Raw genomic sequence first — 21,870 nt, 5'->3', positions numbered from 1 at the left:
TTAATTAGCAACATTCCTGCAGTTTTATCCAGATAGGAGCAAGAGTAGGCCTTTCAGCCTGAATCACACTCAGTTACAAGGTCATGAAAGCACGAAAAATGCTTCGGAAACATGTCCATAGAGCCATCTTGTGGCCAGAGTCTACAACATAAGGAGACCTCACATAAATCTGGAAGGAAAATATTGGTGCAGCAATTTGCAATGGGAAACCAGATGCGAAAGCATGACCAAATACTATGATAACAGGAAGTGAAGCTATGGACAACAAAGGCGTGCTTGACACAAGTGGTTTAATATACAGATGTACAGCTGATAAAACAGAACCACTTAACTCATATAATATCAAACATCCAAGGTGCCTACAATGGAAGCCATGTTTGACCTGTTGTTTGATCGTTGTTTCTCTCCATAAATCACAGTCAGGGTTGACAATTCCCACCGAACTCAGCAGGTCCATCAGACAAACTTCTGAGCAATTGCCAGCACTTTGGAATAATCGCCTTCCATCTGGCGCAGGCTCGTGGGGATAGGCACCTTGATGCGCGTCCCCGTCGGATTCCCATTATCTTCAATGAGCACCACGTTGTTGGAGTCAAATCTAGGTGTCATGCGTGGGCCAGGCATTCGATGACCAACAATCAGTGCTTTTTTCTTCTGTCCTTTGATTGCCAGTAAGATTTTGTCTCCCACTTTGCCATTACCATTTTTGGTATACACATGGATGCACTTGGGCGGTCTATGATACGGGGTGTTGCCAAGGGAACTGTTGTCCACTACCCGTACTCTGGTCATTTTCTGTATGGCTTCACAGGTTGCTGAAGCACTGAAATATGGAAAGAGAATGAAGGCCACTTTTAAATGTTAGAAAAGATACACACCAACGTCAGGTTGAAGTTCCCCAACCCTCTTAACTTACTCTTTTCACCCTGCTTACATTTGGGTACAGTTCAGTCACTCTTCTGTGCCTCATTTGGTAAATAGGAGACATTAATAAACTTACAGAATGGATGTGTAAAATAGTTCCAAAATAGATAAGTAAAAGGTGGTGTATTTTGGTAAGAGGACTAAGGACTCTTTGCAAATTAAGTGTCTTTGCAAAGGGATCTTGGAGCAGACATACATAAACCACTGTGTAGCAATGAAGATGGACAAGACCAATTAAAAAGAGAAAACCAAGCATCATTTCTAGAGGGGTAGAATTTGAAAGAAGAGAGGTTAAGTTAAACTTGGCTAGATCACATTTGAAGTACTGTTAACCGTTCTGATCTCTATCATAAAAAGGATAGAAAGACACTGGTAAAGTACAAAATAACTTGCATAGGTATAGCTTTTCATTTCAGTTCTGGTATCATCTATTAGGTCTGACAGGTGACCTAATCGAGGTCCTTAAAATTAGAAGAGATTCTATAGGGTAGATAAGATGTTTCCATTTGCGCACGAGACCAAAACTAAAGGTCATAAATATAAGATAGTCACTAATGAATTCAATAGAGAATTCAGGGCAAAATTCTTCACCCAGAAACTAGTTAGAAAGTAGGACTTGTTACCACAAGGAATGGTTGAAGCGAATAGTATAGACGTATTTAAGGAGGAAAATGGAAATAGAATGTAATGCTGATATGGTTAGATGAAGTAGGGTGGGAATAGGTTTATGTGGAGCATAAACATCGGCACAGACCCGTTGAGCTGAATGGCCTGTTTCAGTGTTATAAATTCCATGTAATTTATTCAAGTGGCCATTTTTCATACTCCAGTTTAGGCACACTAATTGATTCCTGGGGGTAAAAGGGGTTGGGGGAAGAGAGTTGAGGTGGTACTGAATGACATCAGACAAGCCTGATGCTGCTCACATGACCTCCATATACAAGCAGTCCCAGCAGGGCTCAGAGTAATTAGGAGCGGGTAATTCAAGATTTGTTTTCTGTGACTCCTCCAGCCCGCGGGTCTCATTGGAGCCACTGTCATCTGTGGTGCCCCCACTGCTATCTAAGCTGAGACCAGCTAACACAGTACAGAACCATGATCGATCACAGAGCCTTCCTGTTCTGTATTGCTCAGCATCACATCAAGGCAAGACGAACCAACATCACGCACAGTACCTTAAAATTAGCTCATGCCCTTTATGTTCACAATCCTCAATATGAAGTGGCTCTATATCAGCTGTGGCACCACGGGAAGACATCAAGCTAAACCAAGTGCTTTCCCATCGAGAGGAAGGGAAAGATTGGAAATGGAAGAAAGGTGGTATAACCAACTTGGATCAGTGATAGCAGTCTCACCTTTGGAATGGAAAGTTGAGTTCAAATCCCACTCCAGAATGTGAGCTCACAATCTAGGCAGACTCATTAACACAACACTGAGGGAGTGCTGCATTGGCAGAGATGCTGTCATTCAGAACACGTGCTAAATCAAGCCTATCGGCTCTACTGGATGTTAAAGATCTCTCGACCCACAACATAAAATAGATCAACTGGCTGATTGCATTATTGGTGTTTGTGGAATCTTGGTGTACATAAACTACGGTTGTGTTTATTTACACAACAACAGTGATTGCACCTAAGAAATTCACTGCATGTGAATTATTTTGTGATGTTCTGAGGAAAGTGATAAAGTGCTTCATAAATAGAAGTCTTTCTTACTTTCAATTTGATTTCAAAGGAAGGTGGCCAATTTAAGCAGCAGCAATAAGCCTTTGGAGATGGTTAAAGAGCAGCCCAAGAGCAGTCCAGTTGTCAACTGGAATCCTAGCATTGAGAGATAAACGGTGTGTACCTGAACATTCGGTTCATTGTTACTGCTGTACGAATCAACGGCACGATGCTTTTCCTGAACAGCGCCATAAGGAGCCTGAAGGCAAGAACATTGAGATTTATACTGAGACATGGCACACAGGTTGTACTGCTGTAATATATAATTCATTTCTCTATCCAAATCCCTTTCAGATTGGCTAACGCCATCTGAAATTCTTCCAGAATTTTGCACGCATTTATTCCATTAATGAGCGTTGAGAGTTCTGTACTGGTTTCCACTTTAACTGCCTCAACAGAAATCGAACCTTTATGATAAACAGAGTTTTCTACCTCCCACTGAAATCAGCAGATTGTGCGGTCAGTCATCTTCCAATCCCAGACCCAGCCGTGTATTCACTATACCCCCTGACCTTCCCCTCTCCGACGCTGAACGTTCAGTGCTCAGCAAAGGACTTAGTTTCATACCCTTACGCCCTCACCTCAATGAATTTCGGGCTCGGCATGATGCTGAACTCTTCTTCCGCCGTCTTCGTCTCCGGGCTCACTTCTTGGGGCAGGAGTCCTCTCCCAGTTCAACGGATCCTTTTACCCATCTCCAATATTCTCCCTCCACCTGAACCCCTCCCTCTGGATTCTTACCTTCTCTTGATCTTTTCATTGAGAACTGTCGGCGCGACATTAGTCGTCTCAATTTCTCTGCTCCTCTCACCCATTCTAACCTGTCTCTCTCTGAACTTACTGCACTCCATTCTCTCAGGTCCAATCCTGACATTGTCATCAAACCCGCTGACAAGGGTGGTGCTGTTGTTGTCTGGCGCACTGACCTCTACCTCGTGGAGGCTGAGCGTCAACTCGCAGACACTTCCTCCTACCTCTTCCTGGACCATGACCCCACCACTGAACATCAAGCCATTGTTTCCAGGACTGTCACTGACTTCATCTCCTCTGGGGATCTTCCTCCCACAGCTTCCAACCTGATAGTCGCCCAACCTCGGACGGCCCGCTTCTATCTCCTACCCAAAATCCACAAACAGAACTGCCCCAGTAGACCGATCGTCTCAGCTTGCTCCTGCCCCATAGAACTCATTTCTCGTTATCTTGACTCCCTTCTCTCTCCCCTTGTCCGGTCCCTTCCCACCTACATCCGTGATTCCTCTGACACCTTACATCACATCAACAATTTCCAGTTCCCTGGCCCCAACTGCTTCCTCTTCACCATGGACGTCCAATCCCTCTACACCTCCATCCCCCACCAGGATGGTCTGAGGGCCCTTAGCTTCTTCCTCGAACAGAGGCCCGAACAATCCCCATCCACCACTACTCTCCTCCGTCTGGCTGAACTTGTTCTCACGCTGAACAATTTCTCCTTCAACTCCTCTCACTTCCTCCAAATAAAAGGTGTGGCTATGGGTACCCGCATGGGCCCCAGCTATGCCTGTCTCTTTATGGGGTATGTGGAACATTCCTTGTTCCAGTCCTACTCCGGCCCCCTTCCACAACTCTTTCTCCGGTACATTGATGATTACTTCGGTGCTGCTTCATGCTCTCGTTGGGACTTAGAAAAATTTATTAATTTTGCTTCCAATCTCCATCCCTCCATCATTTTCACGTGGTCCATCTCTGACACTTCCCTTCCCTTCCTTGACCTCTCTGTCTCAATCTCTGGTGATATACTGTCCACCAATATCCATTACAAACCCACCGACTCCCACAGCTACCTCGACTACAGCTCCTCACACCCCGCTTCCTGTAAGGACTCCATCCCATTCTCTCAGTTCCTTCGCCTCCGTCGCATCTGTTCCAATGATGCTACCTTCAAAAACAGTTCCTCTGACATGTCCTCCTTCTTCCTTAACCGAGGTTTTCCACCCACGGTCGTTGACAGGGCCCTCAACCGTGTCCGGCCCATCTCCCGCGCATCCGCCCTCATGCCTTCTCCTCCCTCACGCCTTCTCCTCCCTCCCAGAAACATGATAGGGTCCCCCTTGTCCTCACTTATCACCCCACCAGCCTCCGCATTCAAAGGATCATCCTCCGCCATTTCCGCCAACTCCAACATGATGCCACCACCAAACACATCTTCCCTTCACCCCCCTTATCGGCATTCCGTAGGGATCGCTCCCTCCGGGACACCCTGGTCCACTCCTCCATCACCCCCTACTCCTCAACCCCCTCCTGTGGCACCACCCCATGCCCACGCAAAAGATGCAACACCTGCCCCTTCACTTCCTCTCTCCTCACCGTCCAAGGACCCAAACACTCCTTTCAAGTGAAGCAGCATTTCACTTGCATTTCCCCCAACTTAGTCTACTGCATTCGTTGCTCCCAATGTGGTCTCCTCTACATTGGAGAGACCAAACGGAAACTGGGCGACCGCATTGCAGAACACCTGTGGTCTGTCCGCAAGAATGACCCAAACCTCCCTGTCGCTTGCCATTTTAACACTCCACCCTGCTCTCTTGCCCACATGTCTGTCCTTGGCTTGCTGCATTGTTCCAGTGAAGCCCAACGCAAACTGGAGGAACAACACCTCATCTTCCGACTAGGCACTTTACAACCTTCCGGACTGAATATTGAATTCAACAACTTTAGGTCTTGAGCTCCCTCCTCCATCCCCACCCGCTGTTTCCCCCTTCCTTTTTTTTCCAATAAATTATATAGATTTTTCTTTTCCCACCTATTTCCATTATTTTTAAATATTTTAAAATCTTTTATGCTCCCTCCACCTCCACTAGAGCTATACCTTGAGTGCCCTACCATCCATTCTTAATTAGCACATTCGTTTAGATAATATCACCAACTTTAACACCTATGTGTTCTTTTGTTCTATTGTTGTTGACATCTTTTGATGATCTGCTTCTATCACTGCTTGTTTGTCCCTACAACCACACCCCCCCCTCCACTTCTCTCTCTCTCTCCGCCTCCCCCCCACACACCTTAAACCAGCTTATATTTCAACTCTTTCTTGGACTTGAACTCAAGTTCTGTCGAAGGGTCATGAGGACTCGAAACGTCAACTCTTTTCTTCTCCGCCGATGCTGCCAGACCTGCTGAGTTTTTCCAGGTAATTCTGTTTTTGTATTGTTAAGAGGTCTGCTGCCTCCATCCAATTGTCTGACTTTCTCTCTTGATGGTGTCAGTTTCATAGACACAATCCATCTTCCAGTACTTGGCCTAATGCCTATTTTCATGCAAGAGCCTTCAAATGAATCTTTGTAGACTCAACTGTATTCAATGGGTATAGGAGAATTACAACCAAGGCTAATCCTGCCCTGACCTGATGCCACTTTCCAGCAGAACATTAATCTTAGCTAAATTTTTTTGCCCTGCCCTATCCTAGTCTAAGGATGCTGCAGCCAACTGTAAGAACACTAGAAATAGGATGAGTAGACCATATGGCTCGTTGAGTCTGCTCTGCCATTCAGTACAATCAAGGCTGACCTTGGGCTTCAACTCCACTTTCCCACCCCCTCCCCATATCCCCTGATTCCCTGAGACACCAAAAATCTGTCTATCCCAACCTTAGATGTATTCAAGGATGCAGCATCCACAACCCTCTGGAAATCCAAAGATTCACAACCCTTTGAGTGACATACTTTCTCCTCATTTCAGTCCTAAATGATCAATTGTTTTTGGCAAATTGTTTGCAACATAAATTTCAAAATGCTGCAGTGCTAACACCAAAATCAAAGTCTCTTTTTTGATCGTTGAATATCTTGTCTGTTGTACATTCGACATCCATGAAAAGTAGCCTACTGGATTTTCAATGCCATTGTCATCTTCTTGTAACAGTGCAGCCCCAATGCCTATATTATTTGCATCAATGGCCGACTTAAATTGCTTGGCGTAATTGGGTATGGTCAAAACTGGTGTTGTAGTTAATACAGTTTTCAAACTGTTAAATGCATTCTGACACTCCTGTGTTCATTGAAACGTCTTGTTCTTTTTTAATAGTTCAGTCAATTGAGCAACTGCACTACTAAAATTTGGTACAAATTTCCAATAAAATCCACTAATGCTCAGAAAGCTCAAAACTTCTTGTTATGTTGTAGGCACGGGGAAATCCACGATAGCCCTGACTTTCACATCCCTCGGAGTACCTTACCATGTCCAACGGTATGACCTAGATATGTAACTTGCGCTTTTGCGAATTCACTTTTTCACCAAGTTTATCACCAAATTAGCTTCCTGTAACCAAGTAAATAATTCTTCCAGATGTTGTAAATGCTCCTCCCGTATCTGACTGAAAACTATCAAGCCGTCAGTATAAACAGCACAATTGTTCAGACCTCAATTACTTTGGCAGTGTTTGAAATGTTGCAGGTGCATTTTTTATACCAAATGGCATGAATTTAAACTGATATAGTCCATCTGCATCACAAAAGCTGATATCTCCTTTGCTTTCTCCAATAACAGTACTTGCCAATATTTTCTTAGCAAGCCAATTCTTGATTGTACAATCAATTTTGATTGTACTGAGAAAGTGGGACAATCTTCCAACCGTTGGATAGGATATGAATCTGCTTTTGTCGCTGCATTCACCTTTTGATAGTCCACACTCAGTCTCAGTGTTCCATCCGGTTTTTGTACCAGCACAACACACGAGCTCCATTTACTGCAACTAGACTCAATGATATCATTTTGAAGTATGAATTTGATTTCTTTCTGTACCTGTGATAACTTTCCGGATTTAATCTATAAGGTGTTACCTTAACGAAGATGAAACTTCTACACATATATTTAAATTTTCATGTACCTTCTCATTATCCAATTTGATTAGAGGAAAATCAATTTCAGAATCCCACATTTCCACCTCTTTCTCTACCAGCACTAACAGCTCTTTTTGGTCCTCTTCCCTGTCAAGGTACTTATTAAGCATATTTACATGACACACTCTCTGCTTCTTTCTTCTATCTGGAGTATTTATTAAATAATTTACTTCACTCAGTTTTCTTTCAATCCTGTAAAGCCCACTAAACCTTGCCTTTGATGAGTCACCTAGTACTGGTAACAGAACTAGCACTTTCTCCCCAGCAACAAAACTACGAGCTGTAGCTTTCCTGTCTGCCTTCACTTTCATCACTTGCTGTGATATCTTTAAATGTTCCCTAGCCAACTTACATGCTCTTTCCAATCTCTCTCTGAAAGTTGATACATAATCCAGGAGGGTAGTTTCTGAATTTTGACCCATCAATTTCTCATGAATCAATTTCAGTGGTCCCCTCACCTCATGACCATAAACTAGTTCAAAAGGGCTAAAATCAGTCGATGCATTAGCAGCATCCCTAATAGCAAATAACAGGAATGGATTTCACCATCCCAAACCTGTAGATAGTCCTGACTATACACCTTCATCATAGTTTTTAAGAGTTTGATGCCATCTTTCCAAAGTCCCTTGTGACTCAGAATGATAAGCTGTTGACTTAAAAGTGTTTTAACCTCAAACTATTCATTACTTCTTTAAATAGCTGTGACATGAAATTTGAACCCTGATCTGATTGCATTTCTTTAGGTAAACCATATCTTGCAAAAAATGTTAATTCTTCCATAGTTTTCTTTGTTGTAATATTTCTCAAAGGTATTGCTTCAGGAAACTTGGTAGACATATCCATTATTGTCAGTAAGTACTGATTTCCACTTTTAGTCTTAGGGAGGGGTCCTACACAATCAATCATGGTCCTAGTAAAAGGTTGTTCAAATGCTGGAATGGGAATTACAGGTGCCGGCTTAGTCAATGCTTGTCGTTTCCCTATCACCTGATATGTGTGGCATGTTCTACAGAATTTGACGACATTCCTATGCAATCCAGGCCAAAAAAAACGTTTTTGCATCTTTATCTGTGTGTTTCTAATTCCTAAATGTCCCCCTGTTGTTACTTCTTGAGCTATCCTCAGAATCGCATTTCTATATCCAAATGGAATTACAATCTGATGCACCCTCCCTCCATCTTAAGCATGATAAGGCCTCTATTTTCTCATTAAAACATTAGCCTTAAGGTAAAAACATTCTGGAATGCATTTGCCTCTGTTACTGAGTAAGCTGTCTGATATAAATGTTGTATTTGCAAATCCTCTTTCTGTAAACCTACCAACTGTGTTGAGTAAAACACTTCAGCTGAATTATCCTCTTTCTTTCTGAACAATGTTACCAAACACAGTGCAGTGTCAGATTATTGGACTTCCACACTTTCCCCCTGCCTTTGAATTCCCTGTTCTTCTTGTTTCAACCTATGAGCCTATAATCTCATCATCAAACAATCTGGAAACAATCCAGGATGCTCTCTCTGCAACACTTCTGTTGAAAACATTTCTACAGGCTGCTCAACTACCATAGGCATCACCCACATTCTTGATCCAACTATATCATTATCCAAAATGCATTAAACCTCTGCAATGGCAATTTTCTCATTACTCCAACAATCACCTTGCCAGTTTTCCACTTACTTTTTAAATTTACCTTCCTGTGCCTGAACCTCAGAACCCACAGTACTTTTACTTCCAGAACTTTTCTGCACCACTATAATTCCACAATGGAATAGGTTTCGCACCTCCATGAACCCCACTTATTATCACCTGTTCCTGCAATACTCCCTCTGAACAAATGTCACTATCCCCAATACTAAGGGTTGACTAGCCCCTGTGCCTCTTAAAATTTTAAGATCTTTATCTCTTCCATCCTCTACACATGGAAAGACTTTTCCTTCACATACAAAATCTCTAAACATTTCTGCAACCTGCACCTCAGAATTATCTTGGGTAAATTGTGAACACATTCCCTTTTCTTTACCCAGCTGATTCTTCCAGTGTTATCTGTACACAAACCACTGTTTTTTATCCTGTGCCTGAACCTCAGAACCCACAGTACTTTTACTTCCAGAACTTTTCTGTGCCCCTACAGTTCCAACAAATTTTTCCCTGCAATTTCCAACACACAGATTTCACGTGTCCAACTTTATTACAATGAAAACACCTCCATTTTCAAATGTCACTTCTACCCTCAGCACCTTCCTTTTTATTCTGAGAAAAAACTTCCTGCGAATTTCCACCTACTCCTCATCTTCCCTGACTACCCACCTTCCCGCTTTCTATCCTTCTCTGATTTAAAAGGATGATGAAAAAAAAAGTTTAGCTGTATGAACTAACTCATAACCATCAACTATCTCGGTTCCTCCACATGAGTTCTCACTACCGAAGGAATTGAATCTTTAAATTTTGCCCAGGCTGTTTTCTCATATTCCTACATTTCTGCCTGTATGCCTCAAGAACCAACTCATATGCATTTAAAATAGCCTTTCTTTTACCCACATCATAGTTCACCGAAATTTCTTCTGATAGTGAAACATAAACTTCATGTGCTCGACCCACCAACCTGGATTGTAGTAACAATGTCCAGTTTTCCTGTGGCCATTTCATCTGTTTAGCTATCTTCTCAAATGAAATAAAGAATGCTTCAACATCTCCTTCCTCAAACCCTGGAAGAGCTTGTACAAATTTAAACATCTCCCAACTGGGTTCTGATTGGGAATTAAGTCCTTCTTCACCTACTGGTGTCTCTTTTTTAACTGCCTGCATTTTATGCTGGAATTCTCTCTCTCTCTCTGTTTTTCTCTTTCCTCCTTTTCTAACCTCGCCAAATCTAATTCCCTTTCCTGTTTTCTGTCTCTCTCTCCTGCCTTTCTGCCTGTTCCCTTTGAACTGCTTTCTTTTTCTGCTGCCTCTAATTCCAAATTTTTCATTTGCAACTGAATTTGAGCCCATTCCAATGACCCATTCCTTGGAGAACTCAGTCTCTAGGGTATTCCTTCCAATTTCAAATGCTGTGCTACACCTTAATGTCGGATTTCTTTGCCCCTGCGGGTAATCCCAATTGTAATTTATCCACCAATTTCATTAACTTAATTTTAGTTACCTTTTGTAAACCAGCCAAAGTTATAACTTCAACTCCCAGACAAGTCTTAGCAAAAAAATTCCTCTCACCAACTGTTTTGCAATTTGTATAAATTTCAAGATGCGTGCCTTGAATTCAATAATAATAAGACCACCGAGTCTTATAGTTTTTTTTACAAAACTAAATTAAACCTTTATTAATAGAAGAAATTATTTTAAGTACACATAAATCTACAAATTACTATGGTAACGTCTAAATTACCTAATCTAACTCCCAGTTACACTTTCATTAAGTAAGACACATAGATTTTAAAAGTCCCAGGCAAAGAACCACGATACCCTAAACAATCCAATTCAAAGTGAGTTTTTTAAACTTTGGTTCTTTGTAGGCAGCAGCATGGGGCATAGATGCTGGAGGTTTTTCCACACATGTTTTAAATCTTAGAATTCCTTTCCTTGCACATAACCTTCACTCTTTTATACATATTTTCCCCTTTGAATGCAAATTCCCATTGTTTCGCTATGTCTTTGGACTTTTATCTCTCTAATAATAATAATCCATCAAAGTACAAATTTTACCAGTAATCTTTAAGAAAAATAAACATATTGTTTCTTAAAACTTTTCCTGGCTAGGTGAAACCTTTGACCCATTCTTTTGAAATCAAGCTAGATTTTCAAACCTAGCTTATCTTTAGATACATCAAAGCCTTCAGACCGGCTGCCTTTAATTCAATTATGTTCACCCCCTGCCCCCCGCCCCCCAACCCCCACCCACACACACAAACACACCCACCCACCCACACCCCACTTTTACTCTACAATAAATTCCAATAACATGAAAGAAACTATCTTCCTGAAACACACCCAAGTCTCTTTGGGAATCAACATTTACAAGCTTTACACCTTTGAAAAAATATCCTGTTTTTTTACACTTACAACCAAAGTGAATAACCTCACACTTCTGTCCATTATACTCCATCTGCCATCTTGTTGCCCACTCACTTAATTTGTCAATATCTCTTCACATCTCTGTGTCCTCCCCACAGCTTATCTTTCCAACTAGCTTTGTATCACAGCAAACCTTGATACATTACTCTCTATCTCTTCATCTTCGTCAATAATAGATTGTAAAAGCTGAGGCCCCAGCACTGATTCTTGTGGCACTCCATTAGTTGCAGCCTGCCAACTTGAAAATGCCCCATTTATGCCAATTCTCTGCTTTCTGTCTGTCAACCAATCATCTATCCTTGCATATATATTGCCCCCAACTCCATAACCCCGTTACTTGCTTATTAACCTTTTGCATGGCACCTTATCAAATGCGTTTAGGAAATCCAGGTACCCTACTAGTTACATCCTCAAAAAACTTTAATAAATTTGTCAAACAGGATTTCCCCTTTGTAAAACCATGATGACCTAATCTAATCATGCCAAGCTTTTCAATTGCATTGTTAACACTTACTACATAGTAGATTCCAGTATTTTCTCAATGACTGATGCCAGGCTAATTGGCCTGTAGTTCCCTGATTTCCCTCACTCCTTTCATGAAGAGCAGTGTTACATTTGCCAACTTAGGACCACTCCCAAGTCTAAGGAGTTTTGGAAAATCATAGCTAGCGCACCCACTTTCTCTGCAGCTATCTCTTTTAGAACCATAGGGTGCAGACTATCAAGTTCAGGAATTTGTGGGACTTTAGTCCCTTCAGTTTCTGGAATGCAATTTGTGCCTTCTACTGTGAAAACAGACAAAATATTTGTTCAATGTCTCTGCCATTTCCTCATTCCCCATAATAATTTCTCTTGTCTCTGCTTCCAAGAGACCAACTTCTACATTAGCTACTCTCTTCTTTTTTATAGACTTATAAAAGCTCTTATAAACTGTTTTTATATTTCTACCATTTTACTCACATATTCTATTTTTTTCACTTATCAGTTTTTTGGTGGCCCTTTGCTGGTTTTTAAAACACTCCTAAATGCTCCTCAGAGTTGCCACTGTTCTTTGCAACATTATAAACTGGCTCTAATTATCAATTCATGGCATTGGGATTGCGCCTTTATAGATGTACATATCAGAATGCCCAGATCTCTCTTTTCCTCAATCCTCATTAATGCTCTTCCCCGAGTGCTGGATGAATGTTGAGCATTACTCCTGCCCACATTGCCCACATGCATAATACTGCACTTATGAGTGGCATACGATGTTTAACTTGGATGAGTCCATTCTTCCAAAGCGTTAAAATTTGCACAAAGCCATCAAACATCATCAACAATCCTGGCATTCACACAGATTTTAGTATCATCTTCAAATTTGCAAATCATACAGACACCTCCATCAACATCATTAATAGTGAAAAAGTACTATTAATGTGAGACTCCAGCAATAAACTAAATAGTGGTATGAAAGCAAGATACTGCAAATTCTGGAATTCTGAAACAAAAACAGAAAATGCCGAGAATACTCGGCAGGTCTGGCACATCTGTGGAGAGAAACAGATAACTTTTCAGGTCGATGATGTCCCATGATTTGATGAAGGGCCTGAAACATTAAACTTTTGGTACTCTATGCCAGTCTTTCCTTCCTGCTACAAGCTTACAACTCCAAACTTCGCATCACCAACCCATTCTTTATTTAATGTTTCTTCTCATAACTTTTCAGTTTTGGAGGTGTCCTCCACTGTGGAGATTTCAACCAAGTTTCAGCAAGTAAGTGGATAATTTGACCACTCCAAGGGACATCAGAATTTGGTTTGATTTGATCCTGTCTTCATTGCCAGAACAAGAGATGGAATTGGGGTTGCTTTTACTTCCCTTGAAGGACACTAGCAAATATGACATTATAGTCCAAGAACAACCAGTTTCCCTACACTACATCTTCACATGCAAGCTTTTGGCCAATGAGTTTTGACGAGGCTATTCAGCCAAACCTCTCCCAAACTCCAGGAAGATCTAATCTCCCCTACACACATCCAATAGACTCTACTACCCACCCTTCAGAAGAACATAAGAAAAGTAGACCTGCCATTCAAGACGGCTCCACTATTCAATAAAATCATGATTGATCTTCTACCTCAGCTACACCTTCTCCATGCCTTTCCATTAGTACCTAAAAATATCTAGATATCTATCTTGAATATGGTTAATTACTAAACATCCACAGCCCTCTGTTTCATAACCCTTTGTGTGAAGGCATTTCTCCTAATCTCAGCCCTAAATAACTAGCCCCTTAATCTGAGACTGACCCTAATACTAAATTCCCCAGGCAGGGGAAATATTCTCCCAGCAAGTTCCTTAAGAACAAACTTGTGTTTCAATGATACGACTTCTCATTCTTCTAAACTCCAGATAAGGCAGGCCTAAACTGCTCAATCCGTCCTCGTAGATTAATCCCCTCATCTCAGAAATCTGTCCGGTGAACATTCATTGCACGCCCTCTAGGACAAGTGTATCCTTGTGTAGGTAAGGAGAACAAAACTGTGGGCAGTTCACCCAGATGCGGCCTCATCAAGTTTCTATTCAAAGACAACGAACCCGTGATTAGCCACTGCTCCTACCCGTGAAGCCCCTTCCCTTCCTCAATCCCTCCCTCTCCCTCAGCAGCGAGAGCGGTGAACAACTTGTTCCACATGACCTCAGGAAGTAGGCCCCAGGCGCGGCTCCAAAGTGAAATAACAGAGCGAGGTGGAGAGAAGCGATACCGCAATTTACACCTGTTAAGTACTGCAGGTTTAAAAATATTACCAAAGAGGTGAGCAACTCCCCCCCGAATAAGCAGCAACGGCCCTGATGTCCACCAAGCTGGAAGGGGGCAGGGAAGGATTGCACGCAGCGTAACACGTCACGCAACGCGGAAACCATGGCGACGCAACCCACATATTAAATGTCTTTTTTTTTTGCGAAACGTTTGTTCACGATGTCAAGCATGATATTTCTGGACACTTTTATGTATTTAAACGCTAAGGAAAGGAAATCAAATGAGTGGCGGGTGACGCAGCGGGCGCGGCTCGGACGGTGCCGTCGAGTCAGGGGGCGGTTAGCGTGTGTCACGCCACCGCGTTGAGGGGCGGCCGTCCTGTCGCGCGCGTTGAGATGGCGGCGGCCTTGTCGATGACGCCATCGCGTTAAGAGGCGGCGGTCCTGCCGATGACGCCACCGGGCACGGGGCGGGGCTGGCGTAACTGGGCCGTCACTGCTCCTCCTTCTCCTGCGGTTAGTCTCACGTTTTTCAATTCCCCTTTCTCCTGACAGGGAGGTACTTGTTTACAGCGGCGTCGGAATCTGAAGCCGAGTGGACTTTTGTTGGCGGGCGGGGTGGGTGGGTGGGGGGGGAGAGAGAGAAAATAAAAAGCCCACGCACACAATGTGTATATATAATTAATTATAACCGACTCTAATAGATCCGGGGTTTTTAGCAGCGAGTGAGGACGGAGGTCTTGGTTGCTAAGGACGGGGCTGCTGCTGCTGCTGCTGCTGCTGCTGTGGGTGTACAGGTAAGGAAAAGGGCCCAGTTCTGGCTGGCTTCTTGTCCCGTCTCAGGCTGTCAAAGGATATGCCGGGCTACGAACGAGAAGGTGTGATGCAAAGAAAGACGGGAGTTAAACGGCACCCACCCTAGCCCGGTGCAGCATTTGCAAACGGGCGCAGAGACGGTTTTGATAGGGGGGTGTAAAATAATCGCTTTAATTCTGTGGAGTTGGTGCAGGGGGGTGGGTGGGAATGTTTATTTGTGCTTAGCAAGTATCCATTTAAAAGAAAATAAGAGCCCCCTTTTTATAAGCGTTTTCCGCGTTGCAGCCGCCGCTTACAATTGACATCGGTTTGGTTAAAGGAATCCCCCCACACGTTGGTCCTTTAAATAAAATCCATAATTGGGCTCAACACGTTGTCGCATTGGATATCTTTCATGCCCGAATCATGGCAATGGAAACGAAAGCGGTGGGCTGCTGCAAATAATGTAAATGTTTTCAATAATTGTCGATTTATGAATCCGACAAGAGTTTTGTAGCTGGACACTGGCTGTCTGGATCCTCAGGGAAAGGAGAATTGGGAATGTTCGTTAAGGACTTGTATCTATTTGTTCCTGAGTGTCTGTGCGCCTATTTATGGTTTGTGATGAGGAGGTAAACAGCTCCGCCTGTAAACGAGAACCCTTAATACTGTCTTTGCTCTGGAAGGGGTGCAGTTAAGAGCTTTCGGATTCTTCTTAAAATGTATGGATCGCCTTTTCAATTATTCAGGATGTGTAATACCGTAATTCGGTTGGGTATGAATTTTACAGGCTTTCTTTTCGGCATGCTGCACGATTTAGTGACTTCTGCCCATTGCATATTTGAAATAACATGTTCCAGTGAACAGAGCGCTGAGGTGTTTTCTTCCCTTTAGCCGAGTGTTTGCTCGCTCCATGGTTTCATCTTGCTCTATGACTGCTCTTTTGGCTGGCGGGGGCTGATGGGGGCTACGTGTAAGGTACAGCATGGAAAACAGTGAAAGCTGGTAAACAGCATTAAAAACGAGTCTGTGCTGCGGATGGACAACAGGTCAACCATGACCTCGTGTTTATTGGTAGGAAAATTTTGGGTGAAGCATCCCACACTGAATTTAAACATTCAGAGTTTATATTGTTACTCAGTTAGATTATGGATTTTTAATTCTCTGCCGTTTCCTCTCTTTTTGCATGTTGCCCCTCTTCAAGTTGTTAACCCATTGCTAGGGCAATGGTTTTGAAAGTGTCACCAGCCCTCACCAATATCCCTTTGCTTCATGTAAACCTAAATGTGAATGTTGGCAAACTGTTTATAATGGGAATTATAATGAGAATTCCAGTGAAGTTTAAATCTATCATCCCCTAGCATTTAGGGGAAGCTCCAGCATCAGACTCTGGGTATCATTAAGAAATGGCAGATCTGGATCAATCCAAGTGTGCCTCTAACGCCAGAGGTGCCAGGATGCCAAACACTAATATCCAACATCTAAGATTTGAACTTTTCTGATCGGTACAGTCAAGCATTGTATCTATATGTTTTCTAAAGTAAGTGTACCCAGTAAAACCTGAGAAGCAACAGGGTGGAAGTGACTTTCAAAATGGGCACTAAATTGGTGAAATGTCACTTTGAATCATTTTTGATATTTTCTTCACAATCTGAATAGAAGTAAATGATATTTGAGCTCAGTTTCATTGGGGTAGGGGGAAATGTAAATATGCGTATTCTGCTAGAGGTTGGATAAGAATATGATAGAACACATTGTGATTTTATTATTATGTACACTGAGAAGCTTCTTTGAGCTTTTGAGATGGGAATAGTGAAATAATAATGCAGGTTTTTGATTACATTGTCAACAAAAGACAAATACAGATCAAAGGAGAGTGGACAAGTTTCATGGAATACATTGTGACTTGGACTTTCCCAGTGCTGCTCTTCCCTGGTTAAGATGTTTGTCACAGGCACCTAGGAATTTGTTTTTAATGAAGATTTGCTGATGGTACCCATTCCCTTGGCAACTGCATACATCCTTTGGCTGTTGTATCTTCATAATGGTGCAGATTATATAGCACAGCAAGGAATGTGCTATGGTTCGATTACTGATGGAAATACATAGGAGTAGACCATTTATGCTGTTGAGCCTGCTCTGCCATTCAGTGACATTGTGGAGAACCTAAGATCTGACTCCATATACCCTCCTTTGCCTCTATTCATCTTTTAAAAGGCTTGCCTTTATGCAGCCTTTACTTGTGTAACAAAGCATTTTCCGTGGCATTAATTACTTCTGAGGTATAGTTAAACAACTGTTCACAGTTAAGCAAATGTGGAATCTTTCTCATACAGCAAGATTCCACAGACATTGGAGGAATGATGTTAGCTTTTGATGGCATTGCTAGAGGAATGTTGGTCTGCGCACTTGGTAAATTGGTAATTTCTACAAAGTGCAATATAATCCAGAAGGGGTCATGGTTCAACATCTCCTTCAAAGACCAGCATCATTATCTCTCTAGAATGACACTAGAATTTCAACATCTGTAACTTCTGATATGGATTTGAAGCCACAATCTTTTAACTGAGACAAGTGTGCTCCAAGCTGAGCCACGTTGACACCACTGTTCAATCTGTGATGTCCCGAACTACAGTAATCATTGATTCTGTCAATGTTGCCCCACCAGCTCACTGCTGTTCCTTGTGTGGGTTTTCTCATTATTCAGCCTGAAGCTGCTTCTTTGCACTGAAAGTGAACAAATGCATTGTATCCGTTGTCATTTCTCACTAGCCTGCTGTCTGGACTTGCATTAGCTAAAGACTTTGTTCTTTTTCCTACTTAATAGTAAATTGATACAAGGAGTGAGCACTTTTTGTGCTCTGTTAGTACCGTACTGTATGTGTTGGGTACGATGCTAAAGAGTATTGTTCAGTGGTATTTCCACTGTCCACAAAATCAATGTGTGAAAATTGCAAATGACCTGTGAAATAACGGTGCTTATTTGCAAATAGCACCAGTGGCATTGGTCGTTGATGTCCTGCTGCTATCTTTACAACTACACTTGTTAGGTCAAACATAATGTAAGCTTACCAGGTTAGTAGTGGGTCCTTTTCCTTTATGTTTTTTATGTTCTCGTCAAGTATCACTAGTCTTGAATTTGCTAACCTCGTCTTGTTCCACCCTCCTCATCTCCCCTTTTAAAGTCGTCCTCCTCTACAGCTGCCAGCTGATTGTTATGATATGGCAGGTGGTAATTGCCAGGCTGTCTAAACCCCAAAGGAAAACTTGGCCAAGCTATCAACGATTTTGCAATTTGTGTTTATTATGAGAATGTATGTTCATTGAAGTCAGAAGTAAAGAGTCCATCACCTGTGGAGATTTTATAGATTTAAATTAAAACTTTTATTAAGAAAGTAGGGAGTGACAAAGGATTGAAGGTGTTGGCAGGCTTAACAGTGGACAAATCTCCAGGCCTGAATGATTTGTGTCCCAGACGGCTGAGGGAGGCAAGGGAGGAGATCGCAGGGGCTCTGACTCAAATTTTTAATTCCTCTCTGGCCACGGGAGAGGTGCCAGAGGACTGGAGAACAGCTAATGTGGTTCCGCTATTTAAGAAGGGTTGTAGAGAGAAGCTAGGGAACTACAGGCCAGTGAATCTCAAGTCAATGGTAGGGAAGCTTTTGGAGAAAATTCTGAGGGAGAGAATCTATCTCAACTTGGCGAGGCAAGGTTTGATCAGGGATAGTCAGCATAGCTTTGTCAAAGGGAGGTCATGCCTAACAAATTTGATTGAATTTTTTGAGGAGGTGACCATGTATGTAGATGAGGGTAGTGCAGTTCATATAGTTTATATGGATTTCAGCAAAGCCTTTGACAAGGTCCCACATGGGAGACTTGTAAAGAAGGCAAATGCACATGGGATACAGGGTAATTTGATAAGGTGGATTCAAAATTGGCTTAGTTGTCGGAGACAGAGGGTGATGTCAGAAGGATGCTTTAGTGACTGGAAGCCAGTGTCCAGTGGCGGCGCACAGAAATCTGTGCTGGGTCCCCGATTATTCGTCATTTATATAAATGACATAGATGACTTTGTGGGGGGTAGGATTAGTAAGTTTGCGGATGACACAAAGATTGGCTGGGTGGTTAACAGTGAGGCTGAGCGTCTTGGGCTACAGGAAGATATAGACTGGATGGTCAAATGGACAGATAAATGGCAGATGGAATTTAACTCTGAAAAGTATGAGGTGATACACTTTGGAAGGAGTAATTTGGCAAGGAAGTATTCAATGTATGGCATGACACTAGGAAGTTCTGAGGAACAAAGGGACCTTGGTGTGTGTCCATAGATCTCGGAAGGTGGAAGGGCATTCGTTGGGTGGTGAAAAAGGCATATGGGACACTTGCCTTTATCAATCGATGCATAGATTACAAAAGTAGGGAGATCATGTTGGAGTTGTATAGAACCGTGGTGAGGCCACAGCTGGAGTAGTGTGTGCAGTTCTGGTCGCCACATTATAGGAAGGATGTGATTGCACTGGAGATGGTGCAGAGGAGATTCACCAGGATGTTGCCTGGGATGAAACATTTAAGTTATGAAGAGATATTGGATAGGCTTGGGTTGTTTCCATTGGAGCACAGAAGATCAAGGTGTACAGGATTGAGGGGCATGGACAGGGTGGATAGGGAGCAGCTGTTCCCCTTAGCTGAAGGGTCAGTCATGAGGGGACATAATTTCAAGGTGAGGGGCAGGAGGTTTAGGGGAATGTGAGGAGAAACTTCCTTACCCAGAGTGTGGTGACGGTCTGGGATACTCTGCCTGGGAGGGTGGTGGAGGCGGGTTGCCTCACATCCTTTAAAAAGTACCTGGATGAGCACTTGGTACATCATAACATTCAAGGCTATGGGCCCAGTGCTGGTAAATAGGATTAGGTAGGTCAGGTGTTTCTCACGTGTCGGTGCAGACTCGATGGGCCGAAGGGCCTCTTCTGCACTGTGTGATTCTGATTCTGTGAAAAGAAAAAATTAAACACACAAGATTACAGGTACATAGATAAATTTAGTCTTTTAACAGTTCTACTTAATTAGACTCCCAACTACACACCTCATTCAGGCAAAAGCCCAAATTGATTCTTAATCTATAAAACATCCAGCATTATTACCATAAGCACCCGCTGTTGCTTTAAGGGAGGTGTTTCACACCTTATTTCTTCCTCACTCAACAATGGAATTCCAAGACTTTTAATAAAGCCTTGCTCTCTGGAACAAGCAATCACTCCTCTGGGCTAAAGGCTGCTTTTTCACAGGTCTGTTTTACACCATCCACCTTTCATGATTTCACATGACCTCTCCCCAACAGTCTTTCTTTAAATATATTTTCTCCTTTTTGATCTGGCAACAACGTATGTTGTAAAAGCTACAGTTCAGCATGACAATGGTTGGAAATGGAGCTGTGACTGGATGTTTGACAAGCAGCCTGATAACACAGAAGCCTTGAAAGGTGCAGTGGGGAGTTGGATATGATCAGTACACATGTGGCAGCAGATCCTATCTTCGTAGAGTATGCCGTGTTGGCATTAGATATGGTTATAGGTGTTAGGTTGGAGAGGAATAATATAACATGGCCAGAATGACAGAATATCTTAACCTATGGAAACTGAATGGATAACTAATACTTTTGGGTGGTTGTCTGAGTTGAATGTGGAAGCTAATGCAAGAAGTTCTATAATAGATGGGCTTAGCTATGAGGGATATCCCCCAAACATGGTTAATGTAATTAGCTTAATATTTGAACACTGAAGTCTAGGGTGCAAGGTTCCTTTTTTTAAAAAAAAAAATTACCATAGCTCTTTGTAACAAATTTAGCTGTAACTTAATTTGTTGAAATATCTGCACAGTACACTCATGCTGAACTGAGATTTTTGCAACCGTAGCATCAGAACATAATGGTTAATGGATGTTTTTTGAGCTGGAGGAAAGTTTGTAGTGGAGTTCCCTAGAGGTCGGTATTGGGACCCTTGCTTTTTCTGATATATTAATGACCTAGACCTTGGTGTCCATGGAACAAGTTCAAAATTTACAGACGATACAAAACTTGGAAGCATTGTGCACTATTAGGAGGGCAGTGTAGATTTCAAAGGGACATAGACAAGTTGGTGGCATGGGCGGATAGATGGCAGGTGAAGTTCAATGCGGAGAAATGTGAGGTGATATATTTTGGTAGGAAGAACATGGAGAGAGTATTAAATAAAGAGTACAACTCTTAAAGGGGTGCAGGAGCAGAGGGACCTGGGTGTACTCTTGATTTTGTTTTGCTTGAAAAATAAATTAAACTAAAAATCAATAAATCATAGGGGATGATAGCCCCTGCTTGGGCACTGTAATTAATACAAAAACGTGAAAGGAAACTTACAAAATCAAGTCAAAATGTCATTACCGGGGATGATGATGCACCCCAACCCCACAGTGCCCACCGATTGCAGAGGGACCTGGGTGTATATGTGCATAAATCATTAAAGGTGGCAGGACAGGTGGAGAAAGCAGTTAATAAAGCATACAGTATCCTAGGCTTTATTAATAGAGGCATAGAATACAAGAGCAAGTAGGTTCTGTTGAACTTGTATAGGCATTAGACCTCAGCTGGAGTATTGCATATGGTTCTGGGCATGCATTTTAGGAAGGATGTAAAGACATTGGAGAGAGTGCAGAAAAGATTTGAGGTTAGTTCCAGGAATGAGGAACTTGAGTTATGAAGCAAGACTGAAGAAGTT

At 42.4% G+C, this 21,870-nt stretch overlaps 2 protein-coding genes across 6 annotated transcripts in view; one reads left to right on the top strand and one right to left on the bottom strand.

Moving 5' to 3' along the window:
* Positions 1–273: 273 nt before the first annotated feature.
* On the bottom strand, positions 274–14,458 carry LOC121278146 (39S ribosomal protein L14, mitochondrial-like). Its single transcript, XM_041188260.1, has 3 exons — positions 14,375–14,458; positions 2,773–2,847; positions 274–823 (listed from the first exon to the last, which is right to left on the bottom strand). The coding sequence occupies exons 2-3, from the start codon at positions 2,838–2,840 to the stop codon at positions 457–459; spliced, it is 435 nt and encodes a 144-aa protein (XP_041044194.1). The 5' UTR covers positions 2,841–2,847; positions 14,375–14,458; the 3' UTR covers positions 274–456.
* A 520-nt stretch (positions 14,459–14,978) lies between these two features.
* LOC121277832 (CSC1-like protein 2) overlaps positions 14,979–21,870 on the top strand; it is a 290,835-nt gene continuing 283,943 nt past the window's right edge. For all 5 annotated transcript variants that reach the window (XM_041187511.1, XM_041187512.1, XM_041187510.1 and 2 more), the window contains exon 1: positions 14,979–15,123. The gene's annotated coding sequence lies outside the window, so the exon portion shown is untranslated. The remainder of the gene's footprint in view (positions 15,124–21,870) is intronic.

The sequence above is a fragment of the Carcharodon carcharias genome, chromosome 5 (genome assembly GCF_017639515.1).
Source record: "Carcharodon carcharias isolate sCarCar2 chromosome 5, sCarCar2.pri, whole genome shotgun sequence".
Classification (NCBI taxonomy): Eukaryota; Metazoa; Chordata; class Chondrichthyes; order Lamniformes; family Lamnidae; genus Carcharodon; species Carcharodon carcharias.
This window is presented reverse-complemented; position numbering and strand designations above follow the sequence as displayed.

Bases quoted from the DNA above. Each gene is read 5' to 3' on its own strand.
- LOC121278146 (XM_041188260.1), bottom strand. From the start codon at position 2,840: ATGGCGCTGTTCAGGAAAAGCATCGTGCCGTTGATTCGTACAGCAGTA. The intron at 824-2,772 runs GTACACACCGTT...TCCATATTTCAG, and splicing joins ACAATGAACCGAATGTTCAG to TGCTTCAGCAACCTGTGAAG.